The 26,689-nt window shown below is 42.6% G+C and overlaps 1 protein-coding gene across 14 annotated transcripts in view; it reads left to right on the forward strand.

Moving 5' to 3' along the window:
• LOC102915851 (protocadherin alpha-C2) overlaps positions 1–26,689 on the forward strand; it is a 261,085-nt gene that overhangs the window by 208,933 nt on the left and 25,463 nt on the right. For 11 of the 14 annotated variants that reach the window (XM_006996106.4, XM_042263913.2, XM_042263919.2 and 8 more), the window contains exons 2-3: positions 15,490–15,548; positions 19,133–19,221. In XM_006996106.4, the coding sequence (XP_006996168.1) occupies positions 15,490–15,548; positions 19,133–19,221 (148 nt within the window). Of the gene's footprint in view, positions 1–2,771; positions 5,949–15,489; positions 15,549–19,132; positions 19,222–26,689 lie in introns of those variants that run through there. The other 3 variants (XM_076555034.1, XM_076555030.1, XM_006996102.3) reach the window with 3 other exon arrangements.

A 26,689-nucleotide genomic window follows, 5' to 3' on the forward strand; every position in this document is an offset into this window, starting at 1 on the left:
TTAAATTGAGAAGTAATTTTATTTTGTGATTAGTAATTTTACTAGATAGTTGGGTATAAGTTTTTCCTGGGGCTGGTTTTGTGGCACTTGCTGCTCTTCCAGAGGACCTGAGTTTGATCTCACCTGGACCCATATTGGGTGGATCATAACCACTTGTAACTCTAACTTCAGGGGATCTGATATCTGTTCTGGCCTCAGTGGGTACCCCTAACACATGTCAGATGCTCACAAAGACACATAAAACAAACAAACAGAAAAGAAGTGATACACACACATACACACACAATGTTGATATGAAAGAGTTGCTTCTTTGTATTTTCAAGACACAGGATAAGTTCTAGAAATACTTGAAAACTTTGGAAAAACTAGACTTTGAATATATACTCACTTGTCCCCAGGCACCATTTGCTTCTTAAATGTCATAGTTGCTTATCTGTGTTTAAGGAGTCATTCAGCATATAGATGATTAGTCAAGATGTCATTTGATACTGACAATTGTTACACTTAATAAATACCACTACTGCCAATAACAATAGTGTGCTTGCCGGATACTGTCCAAATAACTTATTAGTTATTCTAATCTTAACAATAACCCCAAGGGTTTTATTTTTGTTTCCTCTATTTAAAACAAGCAAACTGAAGGTTGGGTGCTGAAAGATACATAGATATAGCCTTTAGCAGAGGTGCAACTACCTTGGGATTTTGTGTTCCCAATCAGTTTTATCCTGCTTTTTAACTAGAACTCTTAAAGGTAGAAAGGAAGGAATGCACAGTGGTATGACTGAGACGTAGTATAAATTAGTATAAATGTTTGTAGGTGAAACACTTAGCAACGGTTTGAGCAATCACATTCCAAACATTGGGAAGGTTGGCAGGAACCTCCGTATGATAGCGTGAGGCAGGAAACCACTGTGGTGCCAGAGAGAATACCATCTCTTCAGTATTTAGTCTCTGGAAAGGAGGCTAATTTTGCTGCTGCTTTTTCCCTCCTTTCAGTCACTGAGGGAGTAAATACTAGTCGGAGCTTATCATTCTGAAAAACAAAAATGGACATCTCAGCCGGTACTCTTGCTGAATGATAATATGGCTGAAAGACAAATTCTGCTCCCCCCCCCTCTTGAGGCACAGCACTGGGGGCTTCTGTTAAAAACACCACAAAGCCCTTGTCACTTTTATCTCTCCCTTAAGTGCCTGTGATCTTTTCAGGGGCAGAGGACCATGCATGGTCAACAGCCGGTGGCTTTGGGCCATGGTGGCAGCGCCTGGGAGGGCTGGAGGAGCTGAGAGGAAGAAAGGTCACTTTTCCTGACAACTTATAACTTGATTCCACTTACAGGCCATTTGTTTTCTGAAATAAGTAATGGGTGAGGACATAGGCCAGGTCTACAATTTGTGCACTTGAGAGATTAAGGCTCCCGGAGATCAAATTACTACAGCAAACAGAGCTACTGGGGGATGTTTGGGAAGGATACAGGCAGAAGAGGGAGAAGCCAGGGGCCTTAGAAAGGAGACAGGAATAGATTTTGATGGAAACTGCTTCCTCCCACTCTGCACCCTTGATGGAACAAAGAGGACAAATAGGCAGGGATGGGAGGAAACCTAGCTTCTCTAGAAGGGATCGGTTAGGTTGTGGAACACTTAGTAAGTTGAAGGAAGGATGGTCTTCGAAATCTGGGGCTCTGTCAACTTGTCCTCTCAAGGAGGGAAGCATGCCAAATGTCAGGTCTCACTCTGGCTTCCTTCCAGTGCATAGCTAGAAAGTTACCCAAGGGGCTGTCTATGTAGCTCAAGGATACTGGGAGAAAAAGGAACGTTTCAGTGAATGGAGTTTGCACGGGGAGCTGTAGTTTTGAGCCTTCCTGGGAGAGATGAGAGGGCTGGGAAAGCTGACTATTCAGAAACCGGGGAGGCAATGACACAGCACAGAACGGCCTCCTCTGCTCCTTCAGCTTCCTTTCTCACTGAAGAGAATTTGCGTGTGGCCTCTGTAGCAATTTAAGGGGAGTCAGAGGGGGGCACAGAGGTACAGGAGCCCCCCTGAGCTCTGTATTTACAGAAGATGAGCTGTAACCGTCGAAATTACTGCTATTGTAAGATGAATCCCAGTTCTCTACGTTTTGCTTAATAACAGCATGGTGCTATTTTTTTTTTTTAATTTCTTTCTGCAAAGCATTACCGAGTTCAAATTCCAGCCTGGCTGGGCAGACTGAGAGTAACTCTCCTGATTTAATGGCTTTGTAGGCTCTTGACGACATTGTCATCCATTAAAGGGGAAAAAAATTAATCACTCTCGAAAGAAAATGTCTTGAGCGATAAATGAAAAAGGTTTGAAGTAAGATTAGGAAAAGCACGAGGGAAGAATCCCTTGAAATTTTACTAGATTTTTTTTCCTACTGTGATCGAAGCAGGTTGAACACGAGTTTTTCTTGAAGCTTTACAGAGTCAGTTGTTTAAGGAGAGAATTTAAACACGGAAATATTGGTTAATTGCCAAAATACACACTGAAAGTTAAGGCACGTGGCTGGGAGCCGGACTGAATGCTGGATCCCAGGATGCTTGCTTTTGGCTTGCTCCCGGGAAGAAGGCACCACTCACTTCTTTGCCCTTTGCCCTAGGAGTTAAAGAATTTCTGTACTTCTAAGCAATGTGGCCGGGAAGGTGTGGGGGGTCAGGTAAACAACTGGTCCGCATTTCAAAAGCCCCCAAAGCACCTCCCCAGCGTTTACTTTCTCTGACTGTCAAGGCACCGCCCAGGTCCCCCTACAGTTTATTTTCCTGGATGACGCTTTGAAATCTTGACGTGGGGAGCTGATAGTCGGAGTTCTAGGGACTCAGCTGCTTTTCTCAGGCTAATCTTAACAAGACGCGTTAAGCCTGCTGGGGAGCGTGGAGACTTAGAAGAGCAGGACCGTGGGGGCAGGGAGAAAGGGAGTGGCCGCGTTCCCGCGGTCTGCTGGGATTCGGCGGGTCGAGGATGAAGGAGATGGGGCTGGAGTAGACGGAGTGGCAGGGCGGTGCACGGTCGCAGTCCGCCGCCACTTGGGTGCGGAATCCGAGCTGGACTTGCAGAGCACCCCCTCCCCCTCCGCTTCTCCCTCCCTCTCCTTAGAGCATCATCAGCGGCGGCGGCGGCGACAGTCGCAGAAAACCGAGACCCGTAGAGCGCCTGGAGGCAAGTGGAGGAGCTGGGATATGGGGTGTCATCGGGGGCGGCAGGGCCCGGAGCCCTTGAGAACGCCTGGGAAGGGAGCGGCCTCGGGCGTTTGTAGCGCGTGAGCCGTGAAGAGCCGCGAGGGCGGAGGCGGGGCCCGGCGAGGAGCAGGCTCACCAAGCTGCTGCCTCCCGCCCAGCCCCGGCTGCCTCCGCCAGGGCCGGCGGCTATGGAGCAGGCGGGCACCAGACCTGGGGCGACAGAGCATCCGCGACCCCGGCGGCCCTTGCCCTGGCTGCTGTATCTGTCTTTCCGGCTGCTGCTGGTGCTGCTGCCAGGCCCAGCGGCCTCCCAGCTACGATACTCGGTGCCAGAGGAGCAGAGACCGGGCGCGCTCGTGGGCAACGTGGCCAGAGCCTTGGGGCTGGAACTGCGGCGCTTGGGACCCGGCTGCCTGCGCATCAACCATCTGGGTGCACCCAGCCCGCGCTACCTGGAGCTGGACTTGACGAACGGAGCGCTCTTCGTCAACGAGCGCATCGATCGCGAGGCACTGTGCGAGCAGCGGCCTCGTTGCCTGCTCAGCTTGGAAGTGCTGGCGCACAACCCGGTGGCAGTGAGCGCGATCCAGGTGGAGATATTGGACATCAATGATAACTCGCCGCGCTTTCCGCGGCCGGACTACCAGCTTCAGGTAAGCGAATCCGTGGCACCTGGAGCGCGGTTTCACATAGAGAGCGCACAGGACCCGGACGTCGGCGCCAACTCAGTGCAGACCTACGAGCTCAGCCCCAGCGAGCACTTTGAGCTGGACCTTAAACCCCTGCAGGAGAATAGCAAGGTGCTGGAGCTCGTGCTGCGGAAGGGCCTAGACCGCGAGCAGACTGCCTTGCACCACTTGGTTCTCACTGCGGTGGACGGGGGCATTCCAGCTCGCTCAGGCACGGCTCAGATCACCGTTCGAGTCCTGGACACTAATGACAATTCTCCTGCCTTTGACCAATCCACTTACCGCGTTCAACTGCGGGAGGACGCTCCCCCGGGCACGTTGGTAGTGAAGTTGAATGCTTCGGACCCGGATGAGGGTTCGAATGGTGAACTCAGGTACTCCCTGAGCAGCTACACATCAGACAGGGAGAGACAACTCTTCAGCATCGATGCCACTACAGGGGAAGTGAGAGTAAGTGGAACTCTGGATTATGAGGAGTCTTCCTCCTACCAGATCTATGTGCAAGCGACTGACCGGGGACCAGTGCCCATGGCGGGTCACTGCAAGGTGCTGGTGGACATTATGGATGTTAATGATAATGCTCCAGAGGTGGTGCTCACAGACTTATACAGCCCAGTGCCTGAGGATGTTGCTCTCAACACTGTTGTGGCCCTTCTCAGTGTGAATGACCAAGATTCAGGCTCCAACCGGAAAGTGAGTCTGGGTCTGGAGGCTTCCCTGCCTTTCCGGCTGAATGGCTTTGGAAACTCCTATACACTAGTGGTGAGTGGCCCACTGGATCGGGAGCGGGTAGCTGCCTACAACATCACAGTGACAGCCACTGACGGGGGAATACCACCACTCACATCTCAAAGGACACTGCAGGTTGAGGTCTCTGACATCAACGACAACCCCCCAAGCTTCCTGAAGGACTCCTATTCCGTCTACATCCAGGAAAACAATCTGCCGGGTGTGTTGCTTTGCACCGTGCAAGCCACAGACCCAGATCAAAAGGAGAATGCAGAGGTGACTTACTCACTCCTAGACAGGGAGATTCAAGGGCTGCCGGTCACCTCCTACGTCTCCATTAACAGTGCCAGTGGTAGCCTTTATGCTCTCAATTCCTTTGACTATGAGAAATTTCGGGAGTTTTTTGTGACTGTGGAGGCCCAGGACAAGGGGAGGCCACCACTGAGCAGCACTGTGACCGCCAACGTGTATGTGGTGGACATGAATGACCACGCCCCTCATATTCTCTACCCTACCTCAACTAATTCATCAGCAGCCATTGAGATGGTGCCTCGGACCGCCCCTGCTGGCTACCTGGTCACCAAAGTCATAGCCATGGATTCAGACTCCGGGCAGAATGCTTGGCTCTTTTACCATTTAGTCCCAACTTCTGACTCGGACCTCTTTAAAGTAGAACTTCACACAGGAGAGATCAGGATTACCAGAAAGATTGGAGATGAGAGTGGTACCACTTTCAACCTGACTGTGGTGGTGCGTGACAATGGGGAGCCACCTCTATCAGCCACTGTGGCCATCACAGTAGCTGTGGTGGACAGGGTTTCTAAAATGCTCCCCGACACTCAGAGACATATAAAGAGTGCTCGGACATACTCTGAAATCACACTTTACCTGATAATCGCATTAAGCACAGTGTCTTTTATATTTCTCTTGACAATCATCGTTTTGAGCATCATCAAGTGCTACCGCTACACTGCTTATGGCACAGCATGCTGTGGAGGCTTCTGTGGAGTGAGGGAGCGGTGCCCTGCGGAACTGTACAAACAGGCCAATAACAATATTGATGCCAGGTTACCGCATGGCCTCAAAGTACAGCCTCACTTCATTGAGGTTCGAGGCAATGGCTCCCTCACCAAGACCTACTGCTACAAGGCCTGCCTGACAGCAGGCTCAGGGAGTGACACTTTCATGTTTTACAACACAGGGGCCCAGACAGGGCCAGGGCCAGGGCCAGGGGGAGCCCAAGGCTCGGTGACTGACAACAGGCATCTCACCGGCCAAAGTGGGCAGAGTGCCGGGAACCTGATTATCCTAAAAAATGAGGCTGTCTCTCAAAATGAGGTGAGATAGTGATCAAAGTGTCTTCCAGAAAGCCATGCATTTTTTTTTCACGTGTCCCAAACTTCCCCCAGTCCCATGTGGTTGGCCTTACTGATTTATTATCACCAACAAGGTTTATCGGGTAAATTGAATATTAATGGTATCTCTGATCTTATTATAACCTGCTGTTTGCTCTCTAGAAAATAAGCCCTGGAGAATTATCTTACTTACCATTTTCTAATGGCACATGTGAAGAATTGGCCATAAAAGTATTTGAGAAGTGAGGATTAGTCTTAGGTATTTTTTGTTGAAGCACAGCTCTGTATAAATAGAACACATCTGGGAATAAGGGTTATATACTGGGAGGTAATGTGAGGTTCGAGGAGAAATGACCTCTGCTCTATCATCTGCAGGGTAATTGTTGGGTCTTAACAAAATTAAATATATAAGTTCTCAGACTTCCAGAAATGTGTGGTGACTGCTGGGTACTGTTGCTGTTTTTAATCTTGGAGGTCCACAGTTAAAAAAAAAAATTATTGGCTATTGGCAGGTGGATCTCTCTGAGTTTGAGGCCAGCCTGGTCTACATACAGAGTTCCAAGCCAGCTGTGAGACCTTGTCCCTAAAACTTATTCAGTTAATTATGCAGGACTAATGTGATAGGCTTTTCCGGAAATTCACACTGAAAGTGTAGAATGCAGTCCTCACTCTGAAGCTGGAGTGTGCACTGGCTGGATGCTGTGGTCACTCTGTGGAAGGCCATGAGGGGGAATGAATGGTAGCAAGCCAGAGAAAATGAGTGCACATTTGTCTGGTCGGCTGAGGGAACTCATAGAAGGAGGGGGCTGGGAGAATGTAGGGATGGTGAAGACCAGGACAAGTTCTGACTGGGGAATAAGAGATGAAGAATTCCAACCTCGCCACCTTCCTTCGCATACTCAGAATTCATCTTAAGGTGAGGTCTCAGCATTTGCTTTAAATATCTTTAATATCAATAATCTTCTGATTCCATGTTAACAATTTCTGTGCTTTTGATGAAATGCAGAGTGTAATGTCCAGGCCTTTCAGGTCTTTAAGTTAAACGACAATACTCTGAAAGCATGTGTTCATTTTCTGGATCCGAAATTAGTCGTGCAATAGTGTAAAGGGCTTAGAAAGTGGCCTTTGTTGTACACGATGGTTAGCATATGTGCTGGTTCTGACTTTTAAGTACTCACAGGCCAGATTGCTCATTATAATGAAGAATGCATAGGACTTATTGAAAAGTACATTAATGTGTAGGTATAATTCAGTAGTAGCTCTCTGTGCATGCTTGAAATAGTAGGAGTCTGCCTTGTGTTCCTTTAAACTTGGATTTCAAAGCAAAATCCTGTCCTACAGAGGGGTGAATTTACTGTCCAAATAACTACTATGTAGCTAGGACTCTGAGAGTCAGCACAAAATGAATTAATAGTATTTGTTTTCCCTATAGTTTGTGACTTTTCACCAGCATATTGCTCTGGTTTACTAATGTCTGTATTTCCACATTCAGAGTTCACGGCCATCTTAGGGGGAGTAATGCGTAAGCCACAGAATCTCCATTCTTGATTGTCAGTAGACTGTATTTTTCATTTTCCTCTGGCTATTAGTCACTTATCAGAAGAGCCTGAACGTAGTCAATGCTGAGCAGTCACGGAGGCAGATTGCAGAGTAAGAAAGGGGGAGAAGGAAGTAGGAGGGAAGTGGGGCATCAAAGCATTTCCAGAATTGTTACATCGTAGCTTCTGGAAGCCTGTAAAAATGATTTGTCTTTAAATAGGGATGCTCTAGACATTTGCTTAACAAGTTCAGGTGGTGTCCTTTGGGACTGGGGCAGCCTGCAGGTGGTGAAGAGGCATGGAGAGCAAGCCAGGCCAGGCTCAACTTTGCCACCAGCTGTGTGCTGGAAGCTTAGAAAAATGACATGCTTGTCCTTTCTCCTTTGACCCAACGCTTGGGGCATTTTGATGCATGAACTATTTCTGTCTTACATTGACCTGTATGTTAATAGTTACTATGGCACACACACCTACGATGGAGGGATAAAATTATGTCAGAAAGTGATTGCTTTTGTGGGATTTTGCCAAGAGAGTGCACGAATTTAGCAGAGGCAAATGATACCTGATAGACGTCTCTCAGAATTCAGCGAAGTGTCCCAAGGTCTATAGCTCCTGAGTTTATTGCAGTTATGGAGAAAATGTGAGTCCCATTGCTATAGCATGCCAAAATGGTGATAGAAGTCAGTCTGTTTTGAAAATCATCATGACTAGGTCAAGCTGACTTTCCCAGGTAAAGCTTTCTCTTTCCTTACCTAGTTACTGCAGATGGCAGGCGGGTGCTGGAATGCTACTAATGCTGTGTGCCAACATTTAAATTAGATGGAGACTGGGAATGAAGAATGAAGGAATTTGTGCTCATTGACCACTCTGCTATATAAAAAGTACTCTACTTTGCAATATGTATATACGGGATTTCATTTCTTGTGAGTTTTACGTGAAACAAACATTATCAGAGAGGTTATATAACACAACACACTGCTAGTTATATTTTAAGTCACATCTATTTGACTCTAAAGCCTATCTATGTTTTCTTCAATAGTATTAGTAAACAGAAATCCCAATATATATATATATATTGGCATGGGATATTCGGGCAGAATGCTACTGCCAGCTATTTATTTATTTACAGATTTACTATTGGCAAAATTTATTCAGAGCTTTTGTCCTTGTTTTTTCACTCTGTAAGCTTTCTTTTGTTGCTTGTTAAACATCAACATTTAGCAGCAGACTTTGATCTTTAGGTAGACTTTACTGTGTTTTTTGTTTGTTTGTTTTGTTTTAATTTCCTGAGTTGTGCTATGACGGCTTTTTGGCAACAGGGCAGAATTTCTCTTTGGAGCCTTCTGAAGTGAACCTGAAGTGAACGTAGCTGGCACCTCTTTCAGAGTTTCCATGAAAAGAGACCGAATCCTAAGATTGATTGCTAATGAGTCATTTTGAGTACTCAGTAGCACAGCATGTGAAATCATAAAGGAGTAGCAGAGAGATTTAAGCTTGGCTTCACTTTTATGTGTAATGAAGCAATTTACAGTTATCAGATCCTCAGTTATTACTACCCACTGTATGTGCATATCCAACTTAAATCCAGACATGGGGATCTGAAAGAGTTAATGTAATCTTTTAGTGTTACCAAATACATTTCCTCTAGGACTGACTTTGCCATCTGGTGGCTCTGTCCTGGAATGATTTACACTCAATGTACAGTAACGTGATGGTGTGTTTTTAAAATTGCAAAATGGTCAGACTAGACAAAGCTGCTTTTTTGGAGACAGTCTAGGCTGGCCTCTAACTCAACACATAATTGAGAATGACCTTGAATTCCTGATCCTCATGAGTGATTATAGGCATGGATACTACACCATACAAGAGCAGCAGATTTTATTTTATATTCATTATTTTTATGGGTATGTATGTGTGCCTACAAGTTTATTTGCACTACAAGTGTTTCAGAGCCCACAGAGGGCAGTAGAAGGCATTAGATCCCCCAGGAACTGGAATTACAGGCAGTTGTGAACCACTATGTGGACCCTGATCCCTGATCTTCTGCAAGGGCAACGAATGCTCTAAACCACTGAGTCATCTCTCAAGCTCCAAGGCAAAGAAATTTTAACCATGAATTTCTATTCTAGCACTTCATCTTTGATGACCAGTTTTTAGTGGGTTGGGGCTGTTTAGTGATGCCATTTTCTTATCGGCTATAGGGCTGTCTTGAGGGGAAAAGTTTACTGTTCTTGGTCTAATAATACAGTGTTTTCTTCAAATGACTTCCTTCCTCATTTTTTCTCCACAGAGACAGCTGAGCCAAAAGTAACAATGGCTGAGTTCTTCTCTGTGTCTTTAGACATATTCTTATTGATGAAGAAATGTTTCCTGTGGCTTGATTGCCCTTGACCTACCCTTTCCTCTGACCCCACCATGAGCTATCACATGGACATCTGTTCTTACTCAGAACACTGCAGGGGCACAGCTTGGCATAGTATGCATTGTCTATTGGCACTCTCTCTGCCTGTCAGAATAGCAGCTTCATTTCTGGATTCTTGCCCTGGTTGGCTATGAATTTTTGCTTTCAATGAGAGGTCAGAATGATGTCACTTTGCAAGTATTTGAGGAAAAATTGCCATCACCAAGATACTTTTAGGAGAATTTAATGGAATTCTTCTTCTTCTTCTTCTTCTTCTTCTTCTTCTTCTTCTTCTTCTTCTTCTTCTTCTTCTTCTTCTTCTTCTTCTTCTCTCCTCCTCCTCCTCCTCCTCCTCCTCTTCCTCCTCCTTCTCTCTTCTCTTCCTTCCTTCTTCTTCTTCTTCTTCTTCTTCTTCTTCTTCTTCTTCTTCTTCTTCTTCTTCTTCTTCTCCTCCTCCTCCTCCTCCTCCTCCTCCTCCTCCTCCTCCTCCTTCTCCTCCTCCTCCTCCTCCTCCTCCTCCTTCTCCTCCTCCTCCTCTTCCTCCTCCTCCTTCTCCTCCTCCTCCTCCTCCTCCTCTTCCTCCTCCTCCATTCCTTCTTCCTCTTCCTCCCTTCATCTTCTTCCTACACCTTCTGTAAACATACACAATGGTTGCATCACTGAATTTTCTTACTTTCTTTTTATTGGTTCTCCCCACCACTACCACCAGCTGGACTCCTCTCTCCTTTCAAGTAGCTCCCATTCTGATTCCATGTCCCCTGTAGTCTATTATCACAGTCTATTATCTATTATAACCATTTGTTTTTTGTTTTGGTTTAGTTTGATTTTGCAAAACAGGGTTTCTTTGAGTAGCCCTGGCTGTCCTGAAACTCACTCTTTAGACCAGCCTGGCCTTGAACTCACGGAAATCTAGCTGCCTCTGCCTCCTGAGTGCTGGGACTAAAAGTGTGCACCATCTCTGCCTGGCTTTTTTTTTAAGTTAGTTTGTTTCATTTTACAGGTGTTTTTAAGTGTGACTTTTACAGGACCTCGCTTGAGTCAGAGTTTCCATGTATATTATAAGATGAACATAATTTACCTGATTTAATATAATATTTTGATGAGTATAACCTGTGACATAAAAATTCAGAGGTCAAGAGAACACTTTAGCAATGTTTTAAATCTGCTAACCTAAAAATTATGCAAGCTCTTTCTTTTCAAGAATTTGAACTTGGCACATGCAAAGAAATATCTGACATTGCAAAGGTGGAGTGAAATGCCAGCTTCTTTCTGGCCTTGCTGGCTCCAGGGAGATACGAAGGTTTGTAAGAGAGTAGCTGCTGTACTAGCAGACTGTGCATTTAGAATAACCAGACCTTACACTTTCTGTTGTACTAGAACTTATTATGCATATTTTAATTTATTTTCCTTTCATTCCCTGTAGCTTAGAGTTTACATGTTGTACTTAGAAAGAAGTTTTCTACCCAGAATCCTCAAGTTTATCCCCTTCCAATTTTGATTTACTGAAAGACCAATGTGTAGTATAGTCATGATTCTTTTCAGTGTTATGTTTTGCTTTAATGCATTCATTTTCTATTGCTCTGTAACCAATTACCATGCATTAGTGGTTAAAATCTCATCCATTTAGTGTCTCACAGTCCTGCACTATGTGGTTGAGTTTTTTACTTCAGTTTTCATAAGGCTAAAAACCTCAACACATTGGATAGGTACTCTTTTGGAGGTTCTGGAGAAGAATCTACTTGGAAATTCATTCAGATTGTTGGCAGAGTTCACTTCCTTGGGGACAGAATCCTATGCTGGCTTTATCTCTTTTTGCTGGGACCAAGGAGGGGCCATTACTCTCAGTTCAGAGCGGGCTTGCTTAGGTCCTGTCATGTGACTTGCTCTCAGGGCTGGCCTTAAAGAATCTCCTGTGGCGTGGAGTCTCTCTCATGCTTCACATCCTTCTGACTTCTGTCTGGGACTTCTAGACTTGAATGTAAAAGGCTCTTATAATTAGGTTAGTCTTATCAGAGTAATCCCTCTTTAAAAAAAGACAGAGGGGTAGGGGATCTGTGGTTGGTATGTGGAATGAATAAAAAATTTCATAATAAAAAAATAAATGGAAAAAAAGACAGTTGAGCTGTCTAAACACAATTATGAGGATAAGTCCACCACAGTCTGTCTTGAGATTATACAGGATATGTACATTTGGTGTGGGGGTCTCGAGCTTGCCTTAGCACTCTGCCTACTGCAATTTAGATCAATGTCTATTAGATAGCACTATGAAAAATTGGCTGTGGAGATATTCTGAATGAACAAGGAGACATTACATATACTTTCTAGTTTGAAAGAGCAGTTTATTGACAAATTCAACAGCAACATGCATGGTAAGAAGACAGTGGTTTTGTTGTTTTTGGTTTGGGTTTTTTTTTTTTTTTTTTTTTGAGACAGAGTTTCTTTGTGTAGCCCTGACTGTCCTGAAACTCCCTCTGTAGACAAGGCTAGCCTTGAACTCATAGAGATCCACCTGTCTCTGCCTCCTGAGTGCTGGGATCAAAGGTGTGCATCACCACTGTCTGGCCAAAAAGACAGCATTTTATTTCTCTGAGTATTCATGTGAGTTTATGAATAACAGGCTATTTTAAACCTGTTTTACTTTAAACTGTCTTAGAAGTGATTCATCCTTCTGTTGCTTAAGTACCCTATGGCATAAATCACAAATAATTCGGTAACAGGATAAATTAAACTTTTGCTATAATTTGAACAGGAACTAAAGTTAGTGCTTGTTCTTCAGTAATATTACATCACCCACATGGATTACCTAATTGACTTTTTCTGCATCTACAGTTCTGTGACTATTAATGTGTTAAAAGACTAAACCGGAGTAATTCACCAATGGAAATTCAGTCCACTGAGTCTTAATCCTAGCAGTTGGCAGGTAGAGTTGGTAGAATCAAAAATTCAAGGCCAGTTTTGGCATAGTGAGTTTGAGCCATCCTGGGCACATGATTCCTTCTCTCAAATGAATAAACATATGTACAAAACCAAGATATGTAATATTAAAATATTTTTGAGGTAAATAATCATAATTAGTTCAAGGCCTTAGTGTCTTGTAGCAGATACATAGGTAGTCAGCCTTTCAATCTGAACTTTTTCCAAATTGAATCAAATCGAAGTATGAAATTTATATGCATTTTGAGTTTCAATTTTGTATTCTTTTAAGATGAATCAGTATCTAGGAACATAGAAGTAACTATATATTCACTAATCAGGCAAATTTAGTGTCTTTATGTAATTATATTTATCTTTATAGTTATCATAACTTCTGTGACAGTTCATTTATTTAAAAATAGTCTAAAAGGCTGGGCATGATGGCACATGCTTTTGATCCCAGCACTTGGGAGGAAGAAGCAGATAGATCTCTCTGAGTTCAAGGCCACCATGGTCTACAGAGTGAGTTCCAGGACAACCAAGGCTGTTACACAGAGAAACCCTGTCTTGAAAAAAACCACACACACACACACACACACACACACACACACACAACAAAACCCTTTAAAAACCTATCCAATGCTGCATTCTAAGGATATAGCCCTGCATTTATGAATATTATGAGGATACCTGTGTGTTTTATGAGTAAACAGATACAATCAGTTTCATAGAATGTATCATCTGGTTAGGAAAGTATTCGGATAGAAGTGCTTATTTCCTTGTGTAGTATTAGATGGTGAATTAAAATATACTAATTGCTTTCTTTCTTTCTTCGTCCCTGTCTGATCTTATTGCCATAAGAAATCTCATAACTATCATTCTGGCAAATGAATCTGAGAAGTATGTTTTTGCCGATCGACTGTTATTGAAAATAGCAACATGACAAATTAAATGTGTTGTTGAGGAAGTGAAATTGTGTAATAAAGTGAGTCTCCTGTTCAGTCCTAATAGAATTGTGCCTTTCAGCAAATTGAGGTTAGTGATTTCATCCCAAAGATCAAGTTGCAGTAATTTTCATCATGAATGTTACCCAATCATAGAAAAATAAAAAACAGTTACTCAGCAGATGTCAAAATCTTTGTAAAAGGATTTTCTCCATGGACAAGCTGACACTGGTATTGCCAAAGGCTGAGAAGATGGTGATGATGAAAACTTAATCAGATGTATTTTAGTCATGTTATCAGGTTCATAAAATTATGTACAAACATTCTCTTTTGTTGCCTCTAACAATACTTGTAAAAAATGGAAACTTGTTTTATTTGGTCTTTGGGTAATTTATGCTACTTTATATGGAACAATAATAGCACGTTATAGATTTGAAAACCAAAGATGAAGCCAGTTACATATGTGTATCTTGCCAGCAGAATACAAGAGAATGATGTGACAGCTTGTATAGGGTGGTGGTGGGGGGGATGAGACTTGGATGCAGTATTCAGAGTCACCACTTTTCTAGGCATTGATTTAGGTTCTCTGGGTCCTGCTTAGCCATCCATAAATCTGTTAGAAGGTTGGGATTCTGTCCCCATCACTTCTCTGGGCTTTATGAAGTGTGTTTATGAAAATACTTCACATTGCTTGCATGAACTGTATGAATGGCGGGGGTGAGACTAGCTGATACTTTGAAATAGTTTGTTGGCATTGCTACAGCTTTATGATCATGTAACCCGGGGGAAAGCACAAATTACAACCCCTTCCATTTTCCGACTCAACTGTACCTTAGTATCATGCCTGACTTGTCTCTAGTGATTCTGCGTACCTTCTAACCAGTTCATAGCTCCCCACCCAGTCTTCAGGTGCCCATATTCTCCTCTTTATCAGTTCTACTTTGGAATGACAGTTTGTGGGCAGAGGGCACACAAAATTTCTTTCTGGGACACAGGTGGTGCAGAAAGAGTCAGGGTCTTCATGGATTTCAGCTACTTCCTGCTAAGCAGTCAGAGCCTAGTGAAGAGAGTTGAATGAGGAGGTAAATCGTGAGAGAGGAGCAGGGAGCCAGTACAGATTTATGAGAAGGTTTCGGTGGCAAAACAAGGTCAAACTGCAATGGTTTGTTTTCTTCTCTCTACTATCCCTCTCCCATCAGGAGAAGAGGCTGTTATCAGTTGCTAGTGTTATGACTGGGCACATCCTTCCCAGGTCAAACATGCTGCAGTCTGCAAAGCCAGCAGTAGATTGCAGTCCTCTGCAGTCCAGCCAGGTCGGCAGAAATTGTGTAATCTTGTATTGTTATAGCTAGACTACAGAATTGAAGGGGTGCCTTTGATGGGGCATTTGAGAGTAAAAAAAGAGGAATGTTTTTCCTGTCATAAGACAGATTGCTCTAGTGTTTTATGAACATAGACTTAAACTGGGCAGGGCAAAGCTAAATGTGACCCTCACAGCACCCTAAATATGGATTTCCTTGATATTTAGTCTGGGTCATGTAACTTAATTTCTCTCCTAAAAGTGATGTGTGTTATGGGTTTCATTTTAGCATTCCATATGAATGTCCCATTTGGTATTTTTTGACTGGATGCATGAAAATATTTAAGGAACAACTAATCGATTAATACTACCCTGGGAGCACATTGATTTGCAGTGTTAACAGCAAACTTCCTTTGTTATTTTTGCAGCCCCGACAGCCCAACCCTGACTGGCGTTACTCTGCCTCGCTAAGAGCAGGCATGCACAGGTATGTATGTCCTTCCTTCTTTCCTTCACTTGGGAGTAACTTGAACTGGGCTCTGTTAGATAGACTGTATCTCCATAGGCCAGAAGCAGCTGTTTAAATTAAGAAGCTTTAAAAACTCTACCCGGGGAATGCAATTATTTTTGTCTCCATGATTATTTCTTGAAACATTGGAAGTAATCAGTGCCAAATGCTTATTGAGTGCTGGGAAATGAAAATGCCATGTGGAATCATCAGCAGGTTTCTGTACTTTCATCAAAATTCCTACAAGCATATCTCAGCTTAAAAACTTTTGTATCAACTTAAAACTATTTTAAATTTCCTGTGATAATTCTCACTCTTCATCCCCTCTCACTTATAATTTTTGTCTCCTTGAAAAATTTAATTAATACAAGTCAGAAGCTTTCAGAGTTGACTACTTTATAAATATATATATACATGCGTTGTTTCTTATTTCAGATTCCTTGTTCTCCTATCTTATCCTGACCATTACACACTGTTAGCAACAATAAATGATTGTTCGAACCTTAGATGGTCTTTTTATTAAAAAAAAAAATCAGAGCTGGATATTAGGGTGAAAGCTGAAAGATCAGAGAAACAGAACAGTCAGCTTACCTCTACAAAATCCTCAGCCTAAAGAGAGTGAGTTCCTGTTTTCTCACACCTTACATACCTTTCTCTGCCTTGCCATATTACTTCCTGGTATAAAAGGCGTGTGTGCTTCCCAAGCACAGGCATGAGATCTCAAGTACTAGGATTAAAGGTGTGTGCGGCCATTACCTGACCTCTATGTCTAATCTAGTGGCTGGCTCTGTCCTCTGATCCTCAAACAAGTTTACTAGGGTATACAACATATCACCATAAATGATAGCTATTGTTGTTTATGTTGGACCCTGCTAGAATCTTCTGTCTTCTCCATCATTTTGCTCTCTTATTGTTACCAATATTGTGGGCTCTTTAGAGATGAGCCACGTTCAGGACTTTATTGAATATCTGGAGACCAAATCTAGCTTGTTTTAGATCAACTTAGAGTAATAGCATTACTCAAGACTCAGATTTAATATAGTTTTGTCTTGTCTACTTTGTCTCTTTGACAGTAACTGATTCCCAGAGCTGATGTGTCCATGCCATAGGGCCAAATGAAAGATTCATTATTTGTGACTGTCTTTGGAAACCAGATAGGGAGGCTCAAGAAACTAATGATTGGATTAGCAAAAGAATTTAACTTTGAAGAAGAAATGAACTCCAGACTTTAAGCCCTTCAGAATATCTGGACAATTATTAATTGAGTCTTCATCAAACCTAGGCCAATGTCTAAAGAGAAAGCTTGTAGAATAGTATGTGTAGAATTAATGAAAATATAATTTTAGCTCATTAAACATGTATTAGATTAAAATAAATTAATGCCTTCTCAAGCTTACAAATGATCAGAGATCATTATGTGGGTGCTATTTCTGAATCAGGAGCAATCAGGGAAGGGCTGAAGATTGCTAACTGGCTTGTTGAGATGTCGTGCTGGAACCACGGTCATGATTTTAAGCTAGAGACACTCATACAGATGCTCTCCTATGAGGCATCAGAGGAGTTGTTTGTTCTTTAATTAGAGTTGAGCTGTGCTTTTTTCTGTAGCTGAGATGTTTGCGGAGCTGGGCATTAGGTTAATTAAGCTCTTTTTACAGTATCAGCTTTTACCATTGCAATTGAATTAGCGTTCTGCTTGAAAGGTACCAAAGCTGTGAGATGCAGCTTTTTTTTTCTTTAGACAGGGTTTTGGCCTGGAACTCACTCTGTAGACCAGGCTGGCCTTGAACTCACAGAGATCCACCTGCTTCTGCCTCCTGAGTTCTGAGATTAAAGGCGTGCACCACCACTTCCTGGCTGAGGTGCAGCTTTTTAAAAATTGTGTTTAAAATAATATTAATGGAATTACCACTTTGTTGTCCCATAAACAGATGGCCAAATTTGCTCTTGTTCAGGTTTCAGTTAATATATTAAGAGATTTAAGTAGATTAGAAAGGAAATACAATTTGAAACTGAGACGTTGCTTCTTTTTCACTTCGCAGTGCGTTGAACATGTATCAGAGCCATGAACTTAAAGAATGCCCCCTTCTCACAGTGCATTGGCTTCTTGGTGTGTCTAACCTCAGGAGGCATCATATCACTCTTATTTTACTTTTTAAATCTGCTTTGAGCTGAACCGATTGCAGGGAAGTTACATCTTTATGTCCATATAATTTTCGGGTAGATCCAAAAACTCCCAAAGGACATAAACATTTGCAAAAAAATTTAGAAAATTCTAGGTTGGAAATGAAGGATAATGGTGTTAGGTCACAGCTTAGTGGATTTCTACCCAGCGTGTTTGGAGCGAAAGAGCAAGGGACTGCTGGGCGCATAGATCCCCTTTCCTGTTCTACTTGTGATCCTCTGTCTCATGTGACTCCTTCAGTCAGTCACTGAGGTTTTAGTAATTTAATCTGAGGATAAGCAAATGTCTGATTTAAAAGTGTCCTCCAACTTTGGAGAATTTTCCCAGTTTACTGAGTTGGGATCCCATTTTCCTTCTTCCTCTATCTGGATATATTTGAAGCTCTGACATACACTAGCTATAGACATACATAAATAGACACAGTATTCTTTCTGCCCCTGGATAGTTTGTTTTCTCTCTGCTGGCCTCTATGAGTCTCTGAGATGATGTCCCATCAGTGTTTTATGTTGAATTAATCTCTTCTGAATGTGTATCTATAAATTACTGTGATTGGGTTTCTCTTGTCCTAGGATATGTTGGGTAGACCACCTATTCATAAAACAAAACAGAAAAAATAAAACAGAAGTAATGCTAAGAATTAATCAGGGCTGGTATCAGGCAATACTTTTGTTACTGTCTGTCTATCCTTCTGTTCCTTGTAGTATATCAAATAAACTTTTCTTTCAGAAAAACTAACAAAGTAGTTAGTTGAGCAGGGTATGGTAGCACATGCTTATAACTCCAACTACTTGGGAGAAAGAGAAAAACAGCAACTTTCAAAGCCAGCTTCAAGCCAGTCCTCTTAGTGACAGGCTGTTTAAATTAGCAAGGGCTGGGGACATAACTCAGTGATAGACACCTCGGCAAGCATGTATGAGGCCTAGGGTTCAATTCTCAGCCGTGCATGCACACCCACCCTCCCAGGAATGAGTTGGGTATCCAAACTGATGTTACTGCTGACAATATTGTTGTGTTTAACCTGAGAGAGGGTTGGGAGTTTGGAGAAGAAGCTTCCCTCGTCATCACTGAGATGTTAAAATGGCATTTGTCCTCTTGTGGGTCTTTTGTTAGATTTAGTGGGCACCACAAGGCATTAATGAAAACCAAAACTGCCATAAAGACAGAACGCGTTATTATCACTGTGGTGCAGCAAGCAGTAAGTCAGCGATGGTTTTGCACTTTTACAAGGTGACTGCTCAGCAGTAATGCTTGCAGTTTAAGCATGAGCAGGGAGTGTTAGCTGCATCCCTCCCTTCATAATGGAGGCAATTTCTGAGGGTGGGAGGAGAGTTGGAAAAGCTTTTATGGTCTAACTGTTATCTGGGTCTGTATGTTTACTCAGCTCTGTGCACCTGGAAGAGGCTGGCATCCTACGGGCTGGTCCAGGAGGGCCTGATCAGCAGTGGCCAACAGTATCCAGTGCAACACCAGGTAAAGAGTCAGGATCTCTCTCTTCTTGTTTGGGTTCTGGAAATTGATCAAATGACCTGGTTTTGTAAGAGACAGCTCCTTTTTTATTCTTTTCTTCCATACGAACACAAGTGCTGTGTATATACATGATCGTTTTGACTTCATGCTTGGAGTTCTTTGAGAGTTGAAAATAGGTAACCAAGAACTTATTGCACCTATTTTCATTTTAAAGACTGAAGAAACAGAAGTTCAGGAATGAGCCCGCATTCACACAGCTTCTGAGTAACAGAGATAGGGTTCAAACACAAGTGTATCTAGGTGTATGTAACATGGCTGCAAAACAGGCTGCCTTGTAAGAATCCACCCAGATTAAAATGAATACATGCACATATACATAACAGATGACATAAGAAGGTATATGTGAGGACTTCTTTCTAAAAATAACCAGATGCCTTTCAAATGATTAGGCTGAATAGCATGTGCAGTTAAGGCCTATTTTTTGCTGGCAACTCTAAGGACTTTCATTTATTCTAATCAAGCAGCATTTGCTATTTATGAGTGTTCTCACAAGTCAACTAAAAGTACGATTTGTCAGAAATGCACAAGTTGAAGCAACTTATTAGACAGCTAATATTGCCAGATGGCAAGGATAAGAACATGAAAGAGTCCGTTGAACAAATCGGTAATCTCAGTGCCAATGAACAAGGGAGGGAGGAGTATGTTCGCAGAATACTAAATGTTGTAGGGTGAAGAGACACCTAGACATGTCAGAGCTACTCAAAGTTACACATGAAGTCATGCCTGGTTACCCTCCCTTCCTTTGGGGTTAGTCTTATTGTCATGGAGACATAGGTTAGTTTGGTGAGCTAGAACTAGGTTTACATGTATCTTCTCATGAATGACATTGGTTGGTGTAAATATCTAGACACATGTGAAATGGGAACATTTATGGATTATTTCCTGTTTGAGACCCAGGTTTCTCCTTCAGATTCAAACGGATGTTGGGAATATATGTTCCTAATGCATAATATTATTTTTCTTTATTTTTTTATTTGAGCATTTCATACAAGTATACAATGAAATATGATTGTATCTAATCCCCATTTACCCCTTCCAACTTTCCTTATATCTCCCCAACACATCCTCTCCTAACTTCGGGTCATTTGCTTTGATAGCCAGTTAGTGCCGCCCTTCTGTGCACGTGTGTAGGGCCATGCACTGGAGAACGGGAAACCTACCAGTTGCCACATCCTCAAAAAATTCTTTTCTCTCTCTCCTATCATCTATCCACTGCCAACAGCTTCTTAGGAAGGGGTGGAGCCTGGAGATCATCGAGCCCAACTATCCATGATCCATATTTTTGATGGAGATAGATGATGAGTTTCCATGGCTCTGCTTCCTTGCTGGCTGCTGGCACATGACTCATAGCCCTTATGGACTGGGTAGAGCTCACATTTTCCAATTACTCCGTGGTGACCTAACCATGCTTTATGAAATGTCCCCACAACAATTACATGAAGTTAAAAGGGTTCTCCCTCTGCCTTCTGCCCTGTCCTTTGTACTTTGGGGCATTAGAACTCAAAGTGTATTTTTTGTTGTTTGGAGAGGAATGGTGTAAAGATTAAGATTATATTATAATTGAGAGTGAGAGCTGAGCTGAATTCCAATGCCAAGCTTACTTACTGAATGCACATAGACAAAGTTCTTAAATGCTTATCATTTAAATTGTTCTTTCTCTAAGTTGAGCATAATAACGCCTTTGTTATTGGCTTGTCATGAGAATGAAAAGAAAAAGAAGGGCTGAACACAGTAGTTGACATGTGGCATCAATGCCCCAGTAGTCTATTTACCCCTTTTTTGGGGAAAATACTTATGCACTGTGTAATCTACTTATCTGGCTTTGACTTCCAACTTCTTGGTTAGAATTCAATAGTCTTCATTTGTAGGCCTAGATACAGGTCCTTTGAGGTTACGTGGGTCATTCACACATCTATACAGTCCAGTCATCCTTCTGGATGTGGGGTGAGGAGGGTTTCTTCATTGTTCCCTGAAGAAAAGGAAAATGCTTCTTCAAAGTTGGTTTTCAAATCCTCCTTTTTGCTGATCTCGTCATTCTTAGTGCTTCATGGTGAAGGTGCAGTTGCTTCTAGAAGGTTCATTTCTTGTGCTTCTCGCCCCTTACACATGTGTCTGAGCTCTTCTTGTGCCTTGCCACTAACTGCTCTTTTCACACCAACACCGGCAGTGGCCGTGACCATAGGCATAAAGGAACCTGGACCTGCTGCGCCCTGCTCCTTATTCATGTGTGTGCTTCTTGGAGTTGCTTTCCCTTTTAATTCTTCTGCTTTGTTGGTAAGGTGTTCATTTAATTTCACAGTCTGCAGAAGCCTAGGATAAAGAAGCTATATTCTGAAGGGATCAATGGAGGCATCATAGGTGATGTTCTCTATGGGATAAACAAGTCAGGCATTAAATTGGTTAATTCTGATTACTGGCCCCTGTTGTCCAGCCTTGCCTTTTATGTAAGCAGAACTGGATCACATGCCTCCTTATTTCCCCCCAGCTTCCCATGAGACTGAGCACAGAGAAAATTAGCTAAACAGTGAATGCACAAAATACAGTTACAGCCCCTGCAAGGATGAGGGAATGTGTTTTAGAGAGAGGGATATTAAAGGGCCAGACATGGACAGGTGTTACAACTTTTTAACTTTGTCTAGGTGAATGCCCTGAAAAAGTCTTAATGAATATTCTCTTGTGATTAATTCCCAGAGGAACTCCCAAGAGATTCTAGAAAAGATGGTCCCTGCTTGCCAGGAGACTGGTTTGGCTGTCTGCAGTGGATCAGGCCGCCCTTGCCTGTTGGTTCTTCAAGGTTCATAGAATCTGAAGACCTGCCAGATATGTGCAGACTGGGTGTGACAGTGCAGGGGAGCCTGATGTAGCGGGATCTCAAGTTGAGACCAACATAATCTACATGGGAGACTCTTTCTCTAAAAAAAAAAAAAAAAAAAAAAAATCCATTTCAAACAAACAACAATGACAACCCACTAAACAACAGTAACAACATTTTAGAGTGGGAAACCCAACTGAATCTTCAAGTTCTTCATCCATGGAGTCAAGCAACCACAAATAGAAACTATATGGTAAAGATGCATCTGTACCAGACACACACAGGCATTTTCTTTTCTTGTCGCTCCTTCCTAAGTAGTACAAGGTAAAAATGTGCATCGCATTTTCATTGTATTAGGCATTACCACTCATCTGGAGATGATATAAAGTACACAGGAGGACTGTGATATTACAGGCAATCACTGCACCATTTTCTATGTGATTTGAACATCAACTGATTTGGGTGTCTGTGATGGTCCTGGAGTCCATCCCCCAGGGATAACAGGGATAATAACCGTTCTCTCTATTTATCAAAAGAGCTCGGGGAATTCCAAGGCACACAGCACTGCCAAAGATAACATTATAGCCTGTGAAGCAAGGCCCCCGGAGGACCTGGGACTAAACAGTGAAAGATTAATTGGGTGGGATAGGCTCTAAGGCACCGAGGCTTAGCTAGAGAACTCGGATACTAGACAGTGGTTCTCAAAGTGTAGTTCCCGGGGTAAAGTACCAACAACATCCAGGAATTTGTTAGGAAGGCCGAGTGTTCAGACGAGCCCTCCATGTGTTCTCAATGCACCCTAAAATTTAGGAACTGGTCTAGAAGTGGGTTTGATGATTCAGGTCTGCAACCTGCCCTACTCAGGGGGCTGCCCCGGGGGATTGCAAGTTCAAAGCCAACCTGGACAACTTAATAAGACAGTCTCAAAATGAAAAGTGAAAAGAGCACTAGACTATAACTCAGTTTTAGAGCATTTACCTGTGATGTGGGAAGTCCTGGTCTCAATCCCCAGTACCAAAATCACAAATCAATAACAGCAAAAATGAACTGGGCTATAGTAAGTATTTCTGTTGCCACCTAGTATGTTTAGAGGCGCGGAAACTATGAGGAAGCTATTTGTTTATGATTCTTGTGGGAAGCAGGGGATTTTCCCAGACCCCAAAGATAATTGCTAAACTCAATTGCTCAAGCTCCAGACTCAGAGCAACCTTCCTTGGATTTTTTTTTCTGGGCCACTCAGTTGCTGTATATCCCCAGGACCTTTCTATGCTCAGTTTCTTTTTCAGTAAAATGGACATAAGAGTAGTGTCTTCCTTAGGAAGTCATTAGAATTAAATGACATAGTACTCACAATAGTGAAGAGTCCAAAGAAAAACATTTAGTAATAAACAGACCTTTTGTGATTTCTCATAAAAGAGATGAATCTATCCTTTCTTTACCTTCAAAATTTGGAGTTTCTCTGAGTAGACTCTTCGGGAGGCTGTGCTACTGAGGTTTTATTTAACTGCTTGTCTATTTCCTTGTAGGATTGCTTTTGTCCTGGTTTGTCACATCTCTTTACGCTGTGGGAAGTGGACATGGTTATGTGTCCTAGTTTTATAGGGAGATCCAAGCTCTTATTCAGTTTAGAGATTTTTGCCTTTCTTACCGTGCTAAATCCTCAAGGAAAGACTCCATCTTTAACCAGTCCTCCCAAAGAAACTATGTCCTGTAAGTTCTTTTGGAGTCCATTTAGGAACACTGTCAACATCTTTTACGTCTCAGGAGTGAGTGCAGCCTCAGGGCCTTGGGGAAGAATTTAGAAAGCATGCTGTTCCACTAACCTGCTCACCCTGGCCTTCAGCTGTTGCCATGGCAATGCCGGTCCTGGTAGGTGTGTACATGTCCTTATTAGGATAAAAGAAAAATGAGTTCAGGGATCTTGTGAGTGGGGCAGCTCCTCTCTGTGTCCTCCACTGTCACCTTCCATTTGACAGTCCAGGAAAAGAGCTCCTTGGAGTGATCTTTAGCTGGGGAAAGCGAACACTTGGAAGATGCAATTTCACTGTCTGGGGGTGCGAAGCCCCTTATGCTTGGGGTGGAGTTCTCTATGTAGCTCATGATACACAAAGATGTGCTTGTTCTGGCCTGGCCTGCAGGATGGAATCAAGGTGACATGGGAAAAAGAATTAACCCAGGAGAAGCCAGGAAGCTTTGCTGCCTCTGTTTATGTGTCCTTTCTTCATCTCCTACTTAGAGGGACACTCTGCATCTTCCATTTTATTGACTATGTAGGTTAAAGGTTGGAGTTGAGAATGTTTTGGTGTTGTGAAATTTTTTTTTTGTATAGTAAATAGCTTCTGTGGTAGTTCTATGCCCCATGTGTTTTCTGTACACTTCCTGTATACCAATTTTTCCAGGATTGGTAACTCAAGGCAAAATATAGGCAGAGTTGGAACCCTGACATGCACAGAAAGAACTCCTTCCTTTTCAGTGGCCTCAAAATGAAGACTCTAAGACTTCGGAAATCACCCAACCTCGTATGCACTCACGTGTGCTTCTTGGCACACATTTTGAGGATACACACAGTGAGGAGAGACAGACATCAATAATTGTTTCCCAAGGTTGCTGCTTTCTTCAGACCCCACAGATGCAAAGACACAGGCTAATGCTGGGCAAGAAATAGAACCTCATTATAGTTTCTCTACTTATCATTGATCCATTTAATGTCTTGACTACATTGGAACAATAGAGTATGGTCCCTGAGGAACTTCTTCCTGACAACTTTTGACTATGTTTTGAAAAAAAAAATCATACATTTTATTCTTTTGTTCAATGGTTTTGTGGACCCAGCTGTGATGATACACACATGTAATCGCAGCATTCAGGAGTTCAAGGCTGGCCTGGTCTATATACTGAGTTTCAGGCCAAAGTATATAGCAAGATCCAATCTCAAAAAAAAAAAAAAAAAAAAAAGAAGCATGAAACGGGATTTCTGAAATACTCTTCTGATTCTTGTAATGCACTTTTGCTGGCTTTGTTGACTTTTTAAAAGCCCTTTATCAACAGCCAGAGTCAGATTTCTGCTTGGGAGATCCTAATGTTGTGAAGAGCCTAAGAAAGAGAGAATTTCACCGCTTTTCCCACTTGACTCAGCTCAAAGACTAAAGACAACAGGCTGCTGTTTGAGAGCTTGGTGGGGAAGGGGAAATGGAGGGTGGAGTCTGCACTTCCTTCTCTGAGGAAGATTACTAGGATTGTTTAGATTAGGGGTCTGGGAACTATTATTTGGAAGGCACTTGAACAAGGATGCTCTGCTTCTGACAGATTTACTGCAGAATTATCATGACAATTTGGAATGGCTTTAAGCATAGTAGTTCCTGAGAGTCTTGCCCTTGGCTTCACTCACACTGGCAAGCTACAAACTAAAGCCTGCCTTGGTGATAGCAAGGGACTTTTATGGCAAGAATTTTTGGAGATAGTCAGCCAAAGGAATTTGAAAAATTCATCTTCCCAGAAGCAGTTGGCTTTGCAGTTGAGAAGGTCACTGCCTAATCTGGAGAAACATATTCAGGTCAAACATTGGCTGTAGACCAGGGGTCTCTAGGGAAGGGTCATTGGGATTCTGAGAGCTGGAAATGAGCATGTGGATTGTAGAAGGGGCTTTCTCAGCCTGGGCACTCGAAGTCTTATTGCTGTCAATCAATAAAAGGGTGGGAAGCCACGATAGATGCTGCTCTACTCTAACCTACCTTCTGAGCCACGCATTGCCTCAGCATCAGTCTTGTCTGCCTTCTAGGGAGAGGACCAGAAAAAGATGGAAGGAGCCAGTACTAGAGGTGATTTTACCAAAGGAAATCCAGAAAAAGAAATGTTTGGGTTCCTGTTTAAACAGGAAATTGAGAGCTTTGTAGAGAATATACCCAAGGGGTGTAACCACTGAAATTTGAGGTATGGAGAAGTAGCTTTGGGTGGCCAGATTTGGGTCCACAAGAGAAAAGAGACAATGAGAAGTTTGTTATTACTAGAGTCGTATCTCTTACCTGCTGTATCCCAAACCCTCAGTCTATAGATCACAAGTTTCATCACGTTTAAAAAAAAAAGACTTAAAAATGAGTGAGGGTTGCTCTGTAGACAAAAATCTAAACAAGCAAGGTCAATATTGACAATTCAAGAAAATTCAACAGATAGAGTTTATGTCCAATGAAAGCCTATCCTGTGTCCAGAATTGTTGTTCCCATGACATGCTAGGCTAAAACTAAGTAATGAAGTGATAGTCTCTAGGCCTTCTCTTCTGTATTTTTGTTTTTTACTCTACAATGTAGATAACATTTGCTTAAGAACGTATCTCTCCCATGTCTGTTCCCATAATCACCTGGAATCAGATGAATACCCTAAAGCCACTGAAAGTGTGAGCAACTTAGAGTAGATGCTCACTCACCAACCTGTATGAAGAGAGTCTAGATTTGGGGGAGAGGAACAAGATCACTAGGTGTGTAAACAATTCTGAGGAAGACCCATTTGAGTCTGTAAGTTTGATGATGAGCTACAGAGTACAGAATTTCCTTTTTTTAGCTAAAGTCTACTAGGAGGGCTGTTCCTTACCTCCTCCCAGGACTA

Source organism: Peromyscus maniculatus, chromosome 19 (genome assembly GCF_049852395.1).
Source record: "Peromyscus maniculatus bairdii isolate BWxNUB_F1_BW_parent chromosome 19, HU_Pman_BW_mat_3.1, whole genome shotgun sequence".
Classification (NCBI taxonomy): domain Eukaryota; kingdom Metazoa; phylum Chordata; class Mammalia; order Rodentia; family Cricetidae; genus Peromyscus; species Peromyscus maniculatus.